Here is a 15,870-nt window from a genome sequence, read left to right as displayed (position 1 = left end):
AAAAAAAGAAAAAGAAAAGTGCCCAAGCAAAGGTGTTGCATGTGTCTGGGGAGACACAGCCAGGCTGAGGCCTGAGAGGCCAGGTGGGGCTGGGCGATGGAGGCCTCCCATGTCCACGCTGAGGCAGTAGGTCCCTGCCCTGCCAGCAACGGGAAGCCATGCAGGGGTCCTGAGCCCGAGCAGGTCTGAGGGAGGGAGGGGGTCGCTCTAAGGAGCTCTGGAGGTGACATGGAGGTCCGGGTAGGCAGGGCAGGCGGGAGGCCTCTGAGCTGCCTTTAGGTTCAGGTTCACTCAGCAGGACGCAAACCCAGGTGCTTTCCTGGAGAGGAGTCAGCAGGGCTGGGAGAAGCTGTCTTCCCTCCGTCTTCTCTCTCTTGTAACCCTCCAACCTCTTTCCGTCCTTTCTCTGACCCCCTCTCCAGGCCCCCGTCCCTTCCTGCCCCTTCGTCTCCCCTCCTCCCGCCTGGGCCGTGGGCCTCCAGGGCCCCGTGCCTGCTGTTCGGGAGCCCACCCAGGGGGAAGGGCCGGAGGTCTCTGCGCTGACTGGCGGCCTTGCCTGGGCCAGGCCCGCGTCGGGGAGAAGCAGGATGCGCTGCTTTAGCACCCACAGTCGACAGCAGCTCCGAACTGCACTTCCTGTCTCCTGCCTGTAGACACCCAACGGGACAACCGAAAAGCCTAAGAATGTGCTAAGATCAGGCCACAGTGCTCCCTGTCTCCACCCACTCCCACCCCATTATTGACTCTCCTGTCCCACCTGAAAGATCAGTCATGGTGAGGCAGGGAGAGGACACGGGACAGGAGGCTGGGTCCCCACGGCCCTGGGCTCCAGCTAGATGACAGTAGGGCTTGAGTTGGTCTGGGGAGACCAGACAGAAGAAAATTGGGAGAAAAGGCTCTCTGGGTTTTGCCTGGCATAGACCTGAGTCTGCTGCTTACTTGCTGTGTGACAAGTTCCTTCCCCTCTCAGAGCCTCAGTTTCCCCATCTGGAGAATGAGGGTGTTAGATGAGATGGCCTGTAAAGGCCCCGGCACCTCTCACTTTGGGGGATTCTATGTGTATGGACTCTGGAGCCCAACTTCCTGGGTTCGAATCCCAGCTCCTCCACTTACTTACTGTGGGACCTTGGATAAATTTTCTGTTCTCTTTGGGCCTCAGTTTCCTCATTTGTCAGAGGAGGATAAGAACTGTACATACTTCATGGGGTGGAATGAAACGACATATGCCAAGTGCCTGGCACAAGCAGGTACGCGGTAAACGTGAGGTCAAGGCTTTGGGTGGAGGAGTTCAGGCCGAGGACAAGGGCCCTGGAGATCCGGTGTTCAGGATGACAGAGAGGGGAAGGTCCCAGGGAGGCACGCAGAGGAAAGGGCTTTGGGAACCACACACCGGGGCCATGCGCCTGCCACGGGCTGGGGACTCTGCCGCCGCAGGCAGTCTCCCCTCACTCCGCCCGGCACAGACACCCCGCCCAAGCCGGGACGCCAAGCCCTGCAGGCAGCCGGGTAAGGACAGTGCAGGGAGCAAAGCGGCCACACGGAGGCAGCAGAGAACGGACCCGACGTACAGGACTCGCCTCAGGATGGGGGTGGGGAGCCAGAAAATGGGGCGGACCCCCATTCAGGTCCTGCGCTGCATCCACGCATCCACGCAAGCATTTGTTCCTATTCACTTCTTCAGTTCGTCTATTCCTGTGAGCCAGCCCTCTGCCTGCCCTCTTCCCTCCCTCCCTCCCTCACTCTGTCCTGTCCTTCCCTTCCCTCGTTTGCCCAGCCAGGCAGTCCACGGGACATTACAGCTCACAGCTGAGTGCCAGTCTGGGACAGGCCCTCCTCTCTGGGCTGCAGCGATGGTCAGCCTTGGTGGCTGCCCTCGAGGTGTTCATGGCTTAGCTGGACCCTGAAAGATCCTGTCTGGCCACCTGTATCCAGGAGGGGACAACACGTCAGACCAAGGGCTGGCCTGGCCACCTCTGCTGTTCTGGAGTCTGCAGGGCAGTAGCCCACGGTGCAGGGTTCCCAGAAGACTCTGGGCTTGGGATTGGTGGGACGTTGAAGGGACTGAGTCACCCGCAGGCCAGAAGTCAAGAGCAGCCACAGTAAACGGCCAAACAGTAAACAGCACCCTGGCCAGGCAGACTGTGACCTGGGCCACCACTCCAAAAATAAACTCCAGGAACAGTATGGTCCAGGGCCCAGCGATGTCTGGGATTCGGGGAATTCCCTGCCAACAAGGCAGATGTCCGGGCAGGCGGGATCTCCCTCCTGCAGGAGCGCGAGCATGGGGGGCGGTGAGGCTGGGCTTGACACCAGAGATCCAGCCCTGGCTCTGGTCTTGCTGGCCCACGACTAACCACTGCCGCTGTCTGAGGCTCAGTTCCTGAATCTGTAAACTGGGGGAAGCAGATCATCCGCTCTGCCCACCGCACTGTCTGAGAGCTGCAGGAAGTAAGGAGTGTGAGGTGTTGATGTTGGGAGAAAGCCTGGCTTTGGGGTCACACCTGGGTCTCAATCCCAGTTCGGTCTCTTACTAGCTGGGGATCTTAAACAAGAACTTAACCTCTCTGGGCTCACGTTCCTCATCTCTAAAATGGAACTAATACTTCCTGCCTCCTAAGGGACAGTACCTACACATGGTTTGCAATCCATTAATGGGGCTGTTATTATTAGGAAATGCTCAGTGAAACTGTAAAGCATGACAGACATCAAGTGTGTCATTAGAGCGATTATCCCCATAGCAACCAAGGCCAAACACCTCTGCCTGACTCTCAGCTCCCTCCACCCCCAGTCCAGCCCCACCTGCCTCCCAGCCTCGCCACCCAAGGCCTGATGACAGCAGCAGTGGGGATGAAGAGGCTGACAGCTGATCAGAGGGGGACAGGGCCCCTCCCTACCACTCCCTGGGGCAGGGAGCCCTGCTCGGTAGCTTCACACCCAGCCCTATGGCAGTTTCGGGGAGGAAGGGACACCTGAAAGGTGGAGCCGTGCTGGGGAGGCTCTCTCCGTCCAGGTGAGGCTCCATTCAGCCTGCGACCACAGCCCTGGGGCGAGCCTGGGCTGGGAGCAAGGGCAGCTGGCCTCGGCCTCTCCCTGCAGTGGGCAGTGACTCCTGCCTGGGCTGCCTTTTTGGGCCACAGTGAGATTCGAAGGGGGTTGAATGTGCGTTTTCACCTGCCTGGCTTTGAACTCCATGGAGGATGATGTCATGACCAGCGTGGGGTGGGGGGCAGCAGGGACCCAAAGACCTCTGCCTCCGGTTCCTTTAAGCTTCAATGGAAACAATCCAAGATCTGGGGAGACCCTGTACCCATTTTTAAAAGACTTAAACCCTGGCCACTAAGAGGGGTGGAGAGGTCAGGTGACAATGAGTTTCCAGTTCAATGTTGGACTTATTCCGGCATCTGAAATGCTCCACCATCCAGCACCAGCTCCCCAACCCAGCCTCGCCCTCCTGTGGGGGCGGGGGCGGCATTCCCTGGCTCTCGCCTCCATACCTTTGCACCTGCTGTTCCCTCTTTTGGAATATCTTTTTCCCTCCTTCATCTGACATATCTCACTTCTTCCTCAAGACTCTGGCCCCTCTCTTGGAAGGGTTTCCTGACTCCCCCAACCTGGTGAAGAGCCCCTTTTGTCCCACCCCTACCCCCAATGTAGCTTCTGTCACACTGATGTCCTGTCTGTCTCCCATTCTAGGCCGTGGGCTTCTCGAGGCAGGGACTCTGTCTTGAACAGTTCAGGATCACGAGGCCCTCAATACCAGGTGGCCATATGACGGTTAAATAACACGAACCACTCACACATGGCACCAACCACAGGCCCTGTTCTAAGCACTTTATAGATGGAAGGTTCCATCACTTTCTCTAGATCATGCCCCAGTCAGGGTGAGACAGGTGGTCGCTCACCTGCAGCAAAGCTCCCTCCCTGGTGCTGGTTGAGGGGGGCTGTGCCAATGACTGACCCATAAGGGCATGTCCAGGTCACCTCCTTCCCACCTGGCCTGAAACACCTGGATGGAGGACTGTAGTGTGGTGTCTTCAGAGCCCTGGGAAACGCACATTCATTCATTCATTCGTTCAGCAAAGGCAGCCGGGGACCCAGCCCCTGTCCCCACCAAGGGGGGAAGGCCGACATGGTGACACCCCCCACGCCGCCCCCGCTTCCTCCCAGGGGCAGGGGGCCGCAGCCCCACCGCCACTGTCACTGTGCAGACGTCACGCGGCCTCGGCGCCCGGACGGGGCTGGAGGCGAAGGGCCCAGCCCGCCCGCCACGCCTCGCCGCCCCAGTCCCGGCTCGGGCCTCTCACCTGGGCGCGCCGGGGCGCCCGCCCGCCCGGCCGCCGGCTCGCACTTCCTCCCGCCGCCCCGCCCCTTCCACATTCCTGCCCCGCCGGCCGGCCCCGCGCCAGGCCCCGCGCCAGGCCCCGCGCCGCCGCGGGATGAAGGAGGCCCAGGCCGCGGGCGAGGAGGCGCCGCCGGGCGCGCGGTCCGCCAAGGTGGTCCTGGTGGGCGACGGCGGCTGCGGGAAGACGTCGCTGCTGATGGTCTTCGCCGATGGGGCCTTCCCCGAGGTGAGTGCCGGCGCCCCCGGCCTCGGCGCATCCCGCCGGTTCGGCGCCCCGGGTCTGCCAAGGCTGTGCGCCGCCCCGGCCTCCCAGGGGCTCCCAGCGGGGTGTGGGGTCAAGGGCAGAGTTCTTCTCCCTCTGCCTTTGGGAGCGAAGGCCTCAGTGATGTCATCTGTAAAGCGGGGGGAATGGCATCTACCTGGGACGGGTGTCACAGGGACTGACTGGATTAGGCAACCTGGGTGCATAGCGGGTCCTAAGAGAGAGCTTGGAGGCACAGCTTAGCTGAAAGGGACCGAGAACTTGGTGCCAGACCGCCTGGGTTGAAATCATGGCTCTGCCACTTACAGCCAAGTGCCCTTGGCTAAGTCCCTTAACCTCTCTGTGCCTGTTGCCGTAACTGCATAGTAGGAATAATGATAGTGCCCGCGTCACAGGGTCACTGTGAGCAGTTAGCAGAGAGGTCAGGCGCTCGGCTCCGAGCCCACACGCAGGGAGGACTCCCGGATCATTGGCAACGGCCTTCTTAGGGAACATCTCTCTTCTCCCGCTCTGGCTGCTACAACGCTCATCCCATGGGCTCTGCCTTGGAGGGTAAGAGCGCGCCAGGCCTAGCATTGGGTGGCTGGGTTGGCACCTCTACTCTCCTCTAACGGACCCTGTGCCCTTTAGTAACTTGCTTAGCTTCTCCATTTGCTCTCAACAGCCTGGCGGGGTAGAGGGACTGTAGATGGTGGTGAGGTGGAGTTCAGGCAGGACCAATAGACAGCTCCCATGCGGTCCCTGGCACGTCCCTGGCGCTCTGGGCATGGTGACCGTTCATCCTTTCCTGACATGACCACTGACTGTCCAGGCAGACTGCACAGGCACAGGCCAGGGGCAGGGCCTGGACCCACCTGCTCTGCCAGCCCTCAGCCCAGCTGCCCTGGGGTCCCAGAGTTGCTTCCAGTGTCTTTCCTTCTGCCTTTCCTACCCCAGCATCCTCCAGGCCCCTGGGGTCGTGTAGGCGCTGGGGAGTCTGACGGGGGAGGCAGGAGAGGCCGGGCCTGGGAACAGTGCCGGGCCTTGACTGTGTGCTTCCCACTGTGGCAGCATCGAGCCACTCTAAGTTGGGGGGACATGTTTCTGGGCCCCCAGATTCTGCCAATGGGAACTCAACAATTACGGCACCCTGGGGAGAGCCCACTGAGGGGCCAGGCCACTGGGGACCCTGGGCAGGGTGTCTGACAGCCTGGGGCTTGTGGGGGGGTGCCTCACCACCACCTGAGACATCTTTGATGGTGACATACTTGATGGCGACACCCATCCCAATTTCAGAGAGGACATGATGTGGAAATGAGCTTCTTGCAGTTGATGAAATGTATGTTTTGAAGGACATGCTGGGGCAGCCAGGTGAGAGAAGGGTATGCTTGTCACCAGGGGATGGACTGGCCTTGTCTAGGCTCTTGCCCTTCTGGAGGCCCTGCCTTTCCTGGAACAAGAGAGACCTCATCTTTTTTTTTTTTTTTTTTGAGACAGAGTCTCACTTTGTTGCCCAGGCTAGAGTGGGTGCCGTGGCGTCAGCCTAGCTCACAGCAACCTCAAACTCCTGGGCTCAAGCGATCCTCCTGCCTCAGCCTCCCGAGTAGCTGGGACTACAGGCATGCGCCACTATGCCCGGCTAATTTTTTTCTATATATATATTTTTGGTTGTCCATATAATGTCTTTCTATTTTTAGTAGAGACGGGGTCTCGCTCTTGCTCAGGCTGGTCTCGAACTCCTGACCTTGAGCGATCCACCCGCCTCGGCCTCCCAGAGTGCTAGGATTACAGGCGTGAGCCACCGCGCCCGGCCTCTTTTTTTTTTTTGAGATAGGGTCTCACTCTGTCACCCAGGCTGGGGAGTGCAATGGCCTCATCACAGCTCACTGCAACCTTGAACTCCTGGGCTCATGTCAGCCCCTGAGTAGCTGGGACTACAGGCATGCGCCACCATGCTGGGCTACTCTTCCCTTAAAGACCCATGGTGTCCAAGAGCTGGAAAGGCTTTATTTTGCAGATGGGAAAACTGAGGCCAGAGAGGCAGTCTTGCCTGAGGGCACATGACTGGGGGTGGCAGTGCTGATCTAGAGCCCAGGTCACCCTGCCTTCTACCAGGGCCCTCTCCCCAGCCCCCAGGGCTCTGCCTGCTGGACTCAGCCTCCTCCTGCCCCTGCCCTTCCCCAAGACTCTTCCTCCAGGCAGCCCTTGAAGCCCAGGGAGCTAGCAGCTAGGAGGCTTGGGGTCCTGTCTCCCCGTCTTCCTGCCTACGGCAAAGGGCAGAGAACAGGCTGAGGATGTGGAGGGCTTCAGCAACCCTTATCCAGCTGTGGCCCAATCTTGGGTTCAGGGCAGGGGGGCAAGGTGGAGAGACCTCCTAGGACAGAGAGGGATACCGGGGCTAGACGCCAGCCCCTGCCCATTTCTGGCTGGCATTTGGGCAACGACCATTCCCGCAGGGGGCAAAGCCCAGCAGCCCCCACACCAGGCGGTGGCAAGGAGCACCCAGCACTGCCGGGTAGAACCAGCTGAGTCCTTCCTGTCTGCACTCGGACTCCCATGGGTGTCCTACCTGGGGATACCCTGAGCTGTGTCCCGTCCTGTAATGATCCATTTTCTCTCTGAGAGCCCCGGGAGGGCAGACCCAAGGCTGAGTCATCTCTGTCCTGGTTCAGCACAGGCCCAGCCCTGACCTGCTGGCTGGGGAGAGCTTAACAGATAAGATTAGGGACTTAGTGGTCCCATGGACAGAGGGTAACCTTGCCTGGGGGTCAAAGAACACAACAAAAGGTAGAGACAGTCTCCAGGATGACATTCCAGAGGAAGGGGAGGGGCTGTGGCAGTTCCAAGCCAGAGGGGCAACCCAGCCCCTTTCCTGCTCCCTCCTGGCACCAGGAACTGGAGTTGGTGACCTCAGGAGAAGCAGGTGGCTGCAGACAGAGCCCGGTCCCTGGAGCCAGAAGGACTTGGCTCCATCACCAGCTGGCTGCCCAGTGTGTCACCTTAGGCAAGTCACTTCCCCTCTCTGAGCATGATCAGGAACATGGGGATTGCACCAGGTTTCCAGGCTTGTGAGGATCGGAGATGGTGCCGGCAAAGGGCCTGCACAGAGGATCCTTAGAGAATGGCGGGTGGTGATGTCATCACCGTGAGCATCTGCAGAGCACTGACACGTGGCAGGCCGCTCTGCAGCGAGGATCGGGAAGGGCGCTGTAGCTGGGGGTCCTATGGGTGGCCCCGCTGGAAGCTCAGACGCAGATGTCTGTGCCCTCCATGAAGCAGGCCCCCACTCCAGGGCAAGGACCAGAAGCTGGGGAGGGCCGGGGACGGTGGCACCACTTGGAGGGACAGACGGGGGCTGGTGTGGACATTGCTCCTGGCAAGCAGCTTTCTAAGTGGTGGGCATATATGCGGGGACCTCACCTGCCAGTCCGTCCTCCCTCCCACATCGTGAGCTGACACTCTTCCCCTTTAACCAGTGAGAGGACTGGCCCAGGGTCACACAGCCGGCAAGCGCCAGAGCTGGGCCCTAAGCCAGGCACATCTAATCCCAGAGCTAGTGCTCCCAGCCACCAGGTCACACTGTCTCCTGCCAGGCAAAGGCCTGAGGGAGGGGCCCCAGGCAGGCAAGGGGGTACAGGGAAGTGGGTCGGGCCCTTGTCTGTTCCTTTTGGTTCCTCTTGGAGGGAATGACAGGGTGGCTGGAGTCCAGGGCAGGGGCAGCCCCTACCTCAAGGCCATCCTGACTTCTGCGTCTTCCCTAGCTGCCCACTCTGGGACCTACTTTCTTCCCACCCGTCCCCTGCAGCTTCCCAGGTGTCCTGGAGGACAGCGCTAACCCACCGCTAAGGTGCTGCTGCTCCCAGCTGGCCAGGGCCTGACTCAGAGGGCCAGTGGGCAGGCGGGCAGGCATGAAGTCCTCCTGCGTCACGAGCCGGTGGGGGCCCCACCCAGCATGGGAAGGGAAGAAGACAGGGGCCCCCAGACTGTGGCCCCACCAGCCTAGCCCTGAGCAAGCAGTCAGGGCCTAGGGACCCAAGAGCAGGTGGTCCGTGCCCCTCAGGGCAAAGGGCTCGCACTGTAGTGGAGTTTTGAAAACCTCACCTATTGCTCCCACCCGTCTTGCAAAAGCTCCCTGTTCATTCATGCATATTCATCTGTGTACGATGGAACCTGTCCTGTTTCCCATCCATCTAGCCTTTGCAGAGAGGGAGTGAGCTCGGGCTGGGCAGGGCCGGGGGACAGGGGGCTCTGCCCGAGTGACCCCTCCCGAGGCCAGACAGGGCAAAGAAGAGGCTAGAACATGGGTGCTCGGGGTGAGGGGACCAGGACGGGCATCCCAGCATTGAAGGTTCTGGTTTGGACTTTGAGACATCGAGAGGCAAAGGAAGATCCCAAAAAGCTGCGATCTCCCCAGGGCAGGGACTGAGCCTTGTTTATTGCTCGTTCCTCAGTGTCCAGAACTGGGCCTGGAGAAGGTGCTAATGTTTGTTGAATGAATATAAGCATGAACGAACGAGCAAACGCAGGAATGAACAAACAGGTGTAGGCCAATGTCATCCCAGGAGGAGGAGAGGACAGCATGAATGAAGGCTCAGAAATGGGAGTCCCCAGTGGCGTGTGCCAGCTATTTGGGAGACTTGAGCTCAAGACTTCAAATTTGCAGTGAGCTATGATCATGCCTGTGCATAGCCACTGCACTCCAGCCTGGGCAACATAGTAAGACCCCAACTCCAAAAAAAAAAAAAAAAAAAAAAGAAAGAAGGAAATCAAAGTCCCCCACACCCGTCCAGGGGGACAAAGGTAAAAATAACAGCAGCTGGCATGTATAGAGTGCTTATGTTGTGCCAGGCCCTGTGCTAAGGGCTCCACATGGAGTACCTCATTGAATCCTTATAGCAACACTCTGCCGTAGGAACTTTTAATATTCCCACTTTGCAGCTGAGGAAAACAAGGCCAGAAAGGTTCAGGACCTTGCCGAAGTACACGGCCTCTCAGCCTCCCGCCAGGCAGACCAACTGCGAGCCTTCCCAGAAACAACTACACTTGGTGGGGCTGGTGCTGCGGGGGCTGCTTCCTCAGAAGCTTCCTCACAGCCTCCCTGCCCCCTTCGTCCTCAGAGCTACACCCCCACAGTGTTTGAGCGCTACACCGCCAATCTGCAGATGAAGGGCAGGCCTGTGCACCTCCAAATCTGGGACACAGCAGGTGGGTGTGCAGGGCTGGGGAGGTGCAGGGTGGAGGGGCGTCTGTGGGCCCCAGATTCCTGGGACAGAGTCCTAGCCGCTTCCTTCTGAACCAGGGAGGCCAGCCAATCTCCAAGGGACAGGTGTTGGCCAGGATTGGGACCATCAAGAACCTGAGCCCTCCTTGCTTCTGACTGGAGTCTGAAGCCCATCCCAGGGCATCCCACTGTGTCCTGGAGATTGGGGGAGGGTCCAGAGCTCCTCGCTCTCAAGGGGTGACAGTCCCAAGCATTCCACCCCGGTTTTAGCTTCTATATGACCTTCCTGACCTTGGCTTCTGCCCTCCAGCCTCCTGACCTTGCCCACATAAGGGTTAGCTCAACGCTAACCCCAGGGAGTCTCCGCAGCCCTCTTACTTGGTACTTTAAGATGTCTTTGCCCGGCTCCCCCTGCCCCTTCCTCATCGCCCCCTAAGCCCAGGGCAAAGTGGCTTCTGAGTGACGGGCCTCAGCCCCTCCAGGCTGCTCCAGGCCTGGCCTCTGCCCCGGCCCTCACCTCACTCCCCCTGGAACAGTGTCTCAGCAAGTGGTCCGGCACACCCCACAGGCAGGCCGGGGGGGACATTCATGTGGAGTAGCCACCTAAGGGCCAAGTTTGTGTCGGACACTGAGGCTCCAGATGCTCCCTGTCTGATGTGACATTGGGGAGCTGCCGGCAGCGGGCAGGAGGTCTGGAGGGAGTGACCATCCCCACTCTGCCCAGGGCAAGATGACTATGACCGCCTGCGGCCCCTGTTCTACCCTGATGCCAGTGTCCTGCTCCTCTGCTTCGATGTCACCAACCCACACAGCTTTGACAACGTCTTTAACCGGGTAGGTACAGGAGGGCGGGGAGGCACAGCGCCATAGCCAGAGCACTCCACCCCACCCCCCACCTTTGACCCAGCTGACTGTCAGAGCTTGGCTGGCCCTAGATGACATCAAGTCCAGAGCCTTTGGCATATATATGGGGAACCTGAGGCCCAGAGAGGAGCAGTGACTTGCCCAAGGTCACACAGGGATTTGGTGGCAGGGTCTGCCCTTTTGACTCCCAGTCCAGTGCTCCTGCCTGGCCTGGACTGCAGACTCGGTCGCTGGGCCTCTTTCCACTGTGAGTCTACCTGAGAAGGCCGGGTGACCCAGAGGCCCTGCATCTCCCCAGGCTGCCTGTCCGGGTCACATGAGCCGGAAAGCCAGATTCCTGCAGCTCCCTGCGTGACTGCCAGCCCTCAGGCGCCTCCCAGCATACTCCCCCACCATGGCAGGGGTTCCGAGGCTGCTCACAGATGTCAGGATGTGGTCCCTTGAGTTCCTCTGCTCCAGCCGCCTCTGGCCCTGGCATAGCCCCTCACCCACTGCCGTCAGGGCCTCCTTGCAAACGGCGCTCTCCAGGGTTCCTCAGGGCACAGCCAGTGGCATTAGCAGTAATAGCAGCAGTGACGGAAACATTTCTTGAGAACTCACCCTGTACCAGGCACCAGTCTGGGCCCTCACATATATTGACTCATTTACTCCCCTGACGACCGTATGGAGTAGATACTATTATTATTCCCGCCTGAGTCACCTGTCCAAAGATGCACGTCTGTTAAAGTGGTAACACCGGGACTTGAACCCAGACAGTCTGCCCTGTGCATTCATTCAGAACTACTGATTGAGCACATCTGTATGCCAGGGGCTGTTCTGGGCCTTGGGGACCGGGAGAGACAGTGGTGCCTAGGACCAGGCTGCTGGCGGTGGGGGTGGTGAGAAGGGGGTGGATTCTGAGTCAGTCTAGAAGGCAGAGCCGGCAGGATTTGCTGATGGCTTGGACGTGGGTTGGGGGAGGAGTTTGACCAGAGCCACCAGCAGGTGCAGTTGCCATTTCCCTGGCTGAGAAGCGCGGAGACGGGAGGCTTGCTGGCCATCCCAGCGGGGGTGTCAGGCAGGCAGTTAGAGGCATGAGTCCGCAGTCCCTCGCAGTCCCTCCCAGAGGGTGGGCCGGGCTGGAAAGCTCACGTGGGGCTCTGGTGGGGTAAAACCATGGCTGGGGGAGGCCACATGGGGAGTGAGAGCCCGTAGAGGAGAGGAGAGAGCACCGCTGAGCCTCGGGGAGAGGAGGAAGGTGGCAGGACCCCAGTGAGAGGCAGGAGAGCCAGGAGAGTGGGTCCTGGGGTGACCTGCAGACCGGGTCACAGAGGAGGGAGTGATGCCGGGTGTCAGGCCCGTTGAAGGCTCAGGCAGGAGCACAGCCAGAAATTCACTGTTGGATTTAGGTGGGGTCACCAAGGAGACCCTTTTCAAGGGAAGGGTGGGGGGTGTGGGGTCTTCCCAGGACCCCACACAGGCTGCATTTGGTCCGGAGCTGGACAGTTTGATGCCTGAACAGGGGGGATGTGCCCGTAGAGGCAGGAAGCCCCTCTCTGGGTTCCCAGCTCCCCAGCTGTCGTCCTGCCTAAAATAACCCGGCCCGGTGGCCTCACATTCCACAGAGCAGCCAGGGCCCTCCTTCCACCAGGCAAGCAGCTGAGACAGACAGCTGGGGCTGCACCCATTTCGTGAGCTGACTTTTTAAAGGATCACTTACTTGTTTCCTTATATATTTTGCCGGGTTTAGGAGGTGGCCGTGAGAGCCCTCACCTTGCAGAGAGGCAGGATTCTAGAGGTGGTGGGTGCAGGGCTCTGGGCCCACCCGCTGGGCTTACATCCTGCCATTTCCAGTTGTGCATTCCGGGCCAAGTTACATAGCCCCTCTGTGCCTCCATCACCGCATCTGTACAATGAGATCGATGATAGAACTTGCTGCCAGGGCCCCGGGGGTTAATGAGTTCTTACATGTAAATTCTCAGATCAGAGTCCGGCCCCAAGTCATTTCTCCCTAAACGGTTGCTGTGCTGCCAGGCTGGGGAGCAGGAGCGTGGCCCACTGAGAGGGACGGAGCTCGCAATGGCTCACACACACACACACACACCCCTCCCCCCCTGCAGTGGTACCCAGAGGTGAGTCACTTCTGCAAGAAGGTGCCCATCATCGTCGTGGGCTGCAAGACTGACCTGCGCAAGGACAAGTCGCTGGTGAATAAGCTGCGGAAAAACGGGTTGGAGCCTGTGACCTACCACAGGGTAGGAAACCCAGCAGGGGGTGGGGAGGGCTGGGAGAGGCCACCTGTGGAGACCTCCCAGTGGCAGCAGGTGTCTGGCACACTCGGGATGTGGGTCAGGAACCGCCAGCACTTGGAAATGGTACCTAGAGTACTGTGGGAGGTTCTGCCTGTAGGAGGGAGGACAAGGGAGAACTCCGCGTGTCACAGTGACTTCTGCCCAGTGCACCACGGACGGGGAACCTGAGGCCCAGAGAGGATGCCCGGCTATTCAGTCTTTGGGCCCTGCTCTGCTACGTGCCCGGGTTAGTCGGAAATTAAACAGCTGGTGCCTGGAGAGGCAAAGAGACGCAGCCTGGAACCGAGGCAGGAAACACAAGGGAGTGGATGAGAGCACTTGGTCAAGCCGGGGTGCAGAAGCTGTGGGTGCCCCAGCAAACCTGTCTTCCACTCTGGTCCTGGAGACCCCCTAGGAAGCAAAGGGCTGCAGGGAGGCCAGACGTGAGGCCCACCCAGCACCCCCACCTCACGGCAGTCCCGCCCACCTCTCCCCGTCAGGGCCGGGAGATGGCGAGGTCCGTCGGTGCAGTGGCCTACCTCGAGTGCTCAGCTCGGCTGCATGACAACATCCACGCCATCTTCCAGGAGGCAGCCGAGGTGGCTCTTGGCAGCCGCAGTCGCAACTTCTGGCGGCGGATTACCCAGGGCTTTTGCGTGGTGACTTGACTGGCGTGGGGCCCTCCCCACCCTGGACCACCTAGCAGCATGGGAAGGAGCTGGGCGCTGACCTTCTGCCGGTTGGTTGCGCTGTACCCAGTCCTCAGCTGTGGCTGCCGAGCTGCACCTCAACAGACGGGCGTCACCAAGGCTAGGCCCAGGGGCCTGGGAACCTTGGACTGAGGAAGGGGGTTCCCAGGCCCACCAGCCCTGTGGAGCGCTGGTCCTGCAGTCCCCTGGAATCACTCACAGACCCCCAGCGCCCAGTCCTGGACTGACATCCCGGAGTGGCCCGTGCAGCCTCGCGCCACCTTGTGGCTGTTCCCAAGGCTGCACCTGCAGGACCTGAAGATCTTAGGACTCTCCTGCCAGAACCCCACGCCCTGCCCCTTCCCCCTTCCCTCTACCCTTCCCAGTGGTAACTGTAACAACTACGATGACATCACTTGTCATTTGTGTCATGCCTCTTATTTCAAAGCAACTTTATACACATGCTCCAAGGTGGGTAAGGGCCCATCCCATGTAGGTACTAGAGTGGGACTGCTTGGATCCAAACCCGGCTTTATAGTTTCCAGGACCTTGAGCAAGTTCTTCTGGGCCTCGGCATCCTGACCTGTGAAATGGGAACAATCTCAGACTACGTTATGGAGCTTTGGGATGAGTAAGAGGGTCATGAGGACCAGCACATGCAAAGAGCTTAGCAGGCACCTAGCATGCAGTAAAAGTTTGCAAAAGGTTCAGCCGGGTGCGGTGGCGCGTGCCTGTGGTCCCAGGTACTCGTGAGGCTGAGGAGGGGACTCACTTGAGGCCGGGAGTTTGAGTCCAGCCTGGGCAACATAGTGAGACCTCATCTTTGAAAAAAAAGGTTCACAGTTTTACTTTTATTTATTTATCTATTGTATTAGGCTTCTCCAGAGAAACAGAACCATAGGATGTATATATGGATATCTATATAAATATAGAGAGAGGGATTTATTTTAAGGAATTGGCTCACGATTGTAGGGGCTGGCAAGTCTGAAACCTGTAGGACAGGCTGGAAATTCAGATGAGTTGGTGTTGCTGTCTTGAGTCCGAATTCTGCAGGGCAGTGGGCTGGAAACTCAGGGTCTCTGTTGCTGACGTGAGCAGAGTTCCTCCTTCTTCTTCGGAAAACCTCAGTCTTTTCTCTTTAGGCCTTCAACTGATTGGGTGAGGCCCACCCACTCTGTGGAGGGTCCTCTGTTCCACTCAAAGTCTACTGATTTAAATGTTAATCACTTCTAACACAATGCCTTCACAGCAACACACAGACTAGTGTTTGACCAAATAACAGGGCACTGTAGCCTACTCAAGTTGACATAAATTTAACCATCACATCTATTTATATCTCTACCTAATCATCTCATGCTTAATACTCATAATACTGCTGAGAGATAAGAGACAACAAGGCAGAACTTCTCCCACCATTTATCAGATAAGAAGAAGCCAATCACCACACCCACCTTCTTGCTAACACTCTCAGCCTTCGCCGTGCCCTCCTGTCTCACTCACTGGGCAAAACTCTCAAGCCTCCGTGATGAGCTCATCGTCTCTGTGCCACGCACCCCCCCCCCCCCAGGCTCTCTCCCCTGCTAACCGCCCAGCCACCCCTTCATGCTGGAGTACAGGCCCCTCCTCTGTGTTTATTCCAGGATGTTACAGACCTGGCTTCCTGATTAGGCTTTGAGGGCACAAACTGTGGGTCCCCTGTGTGACATTCCTAGCTCTTGTCATAGTGTTGAGCACATGAGAGAGCTCCTTAAACACCAGGCTGTTTATTTTATTTATTTATTTATTTATTTTGAGACAGAGTCTCACTCTGTTGCCCAGGCTAGAATGCTATGGCGTCAGCCTAGCTCACAGCAACCTCAAACTCCTGGGTTCAAGCGATCTACTGCCTCAGCCTCCCAAGTAGCTGGGACTACAGGCATGCGCCACCATGCCCGGCTAATTTTTTCTATATATTTTTAGTTGTCCAGCTAATTTCTTTCTATTTTTTAGTAGAGACGGGATCTCACTCTTGCTCAGGCTGGTCTCGAACTCCTGACCTCGAGTGATCCTCCCGCCTCGGCCTCCTAGAGTGCTAGGATTATAGGCGTGAGCCACCGCACCCGGCCCAGGCTGTTGAAGGATAGATGGTGGAGTCCCCGATCATCTCAGGGAAGGAAGCTGAGCCAGCATCCAGGTCTCGTGACATCCCATCAACATCTCGCTCTCATGAATAGGACACACTGTCCAGCCCAGCTCTACTCCGT

General features: G+C 58.6%; 1 protein-coding gene across 2 annotated transcripts; it reads left to right on the top strand.

The window, feature by feature from the left end:
• Nucleotides 1-4,418: 4,418 nt before the first annotated feature.
• RHOD (ras homolog family member D) lies at nucleotides 4,419-14,020 on the top strand. Of its 2 annotated transcripts, XM_069470343.1 has the most exons (5): nucleotides 4,419-4,568; nucleotides 9,701-9,788; nucleotides 10,529-10,638; nucleotides 12,768-12,902; nucleotides 13,439-14,020. In XM_069470343.1, exons 1-5 carry the CDS (start codon nucleotides 4,437-4,439, stop codon nucleotides 13,604-13,606), a joined length of 633 nt encoding a protein of 210 aa, XP_069326444.1. In that variant the 5' UTR covers nucleotides 4,419-4,436; the 3' UTR covers nucleotides 13,607-14,020. The 2 variants fall into 2 exon arrangements, with proteins under 2 accessions (XP_069326444.1, XP_069326445.1); XM_069470344.1 differs by lacking the exons at nucleotides 9,701-9,788; nucleotides 10,529-10,638.
• The last annotated feature ends 1,850 nt before the right edge of the window (nucleotides 14,021-15,870 follow it).

The sequence above is a fragment of the Eulemur rufifrons genome, chromosome 6 (genome assembly GCF_041146395.1).
Source record: "Eulemur rufifrons isolate Redbay chromosome 6, OSU_ERuf_1, whole genome shotgun sequence".
Lineage (NCBI taxonomy): Eukaryota > Metazoa > Chordata > Mammalia > Primates > Lemuridae > Eulemur > Eulemur rufifrons.
The sequence above is the reverse complement of the archived record's forward strand: the minus strand, read 5'-3'. Positions and strand labels throughout refer to the sequence as shown.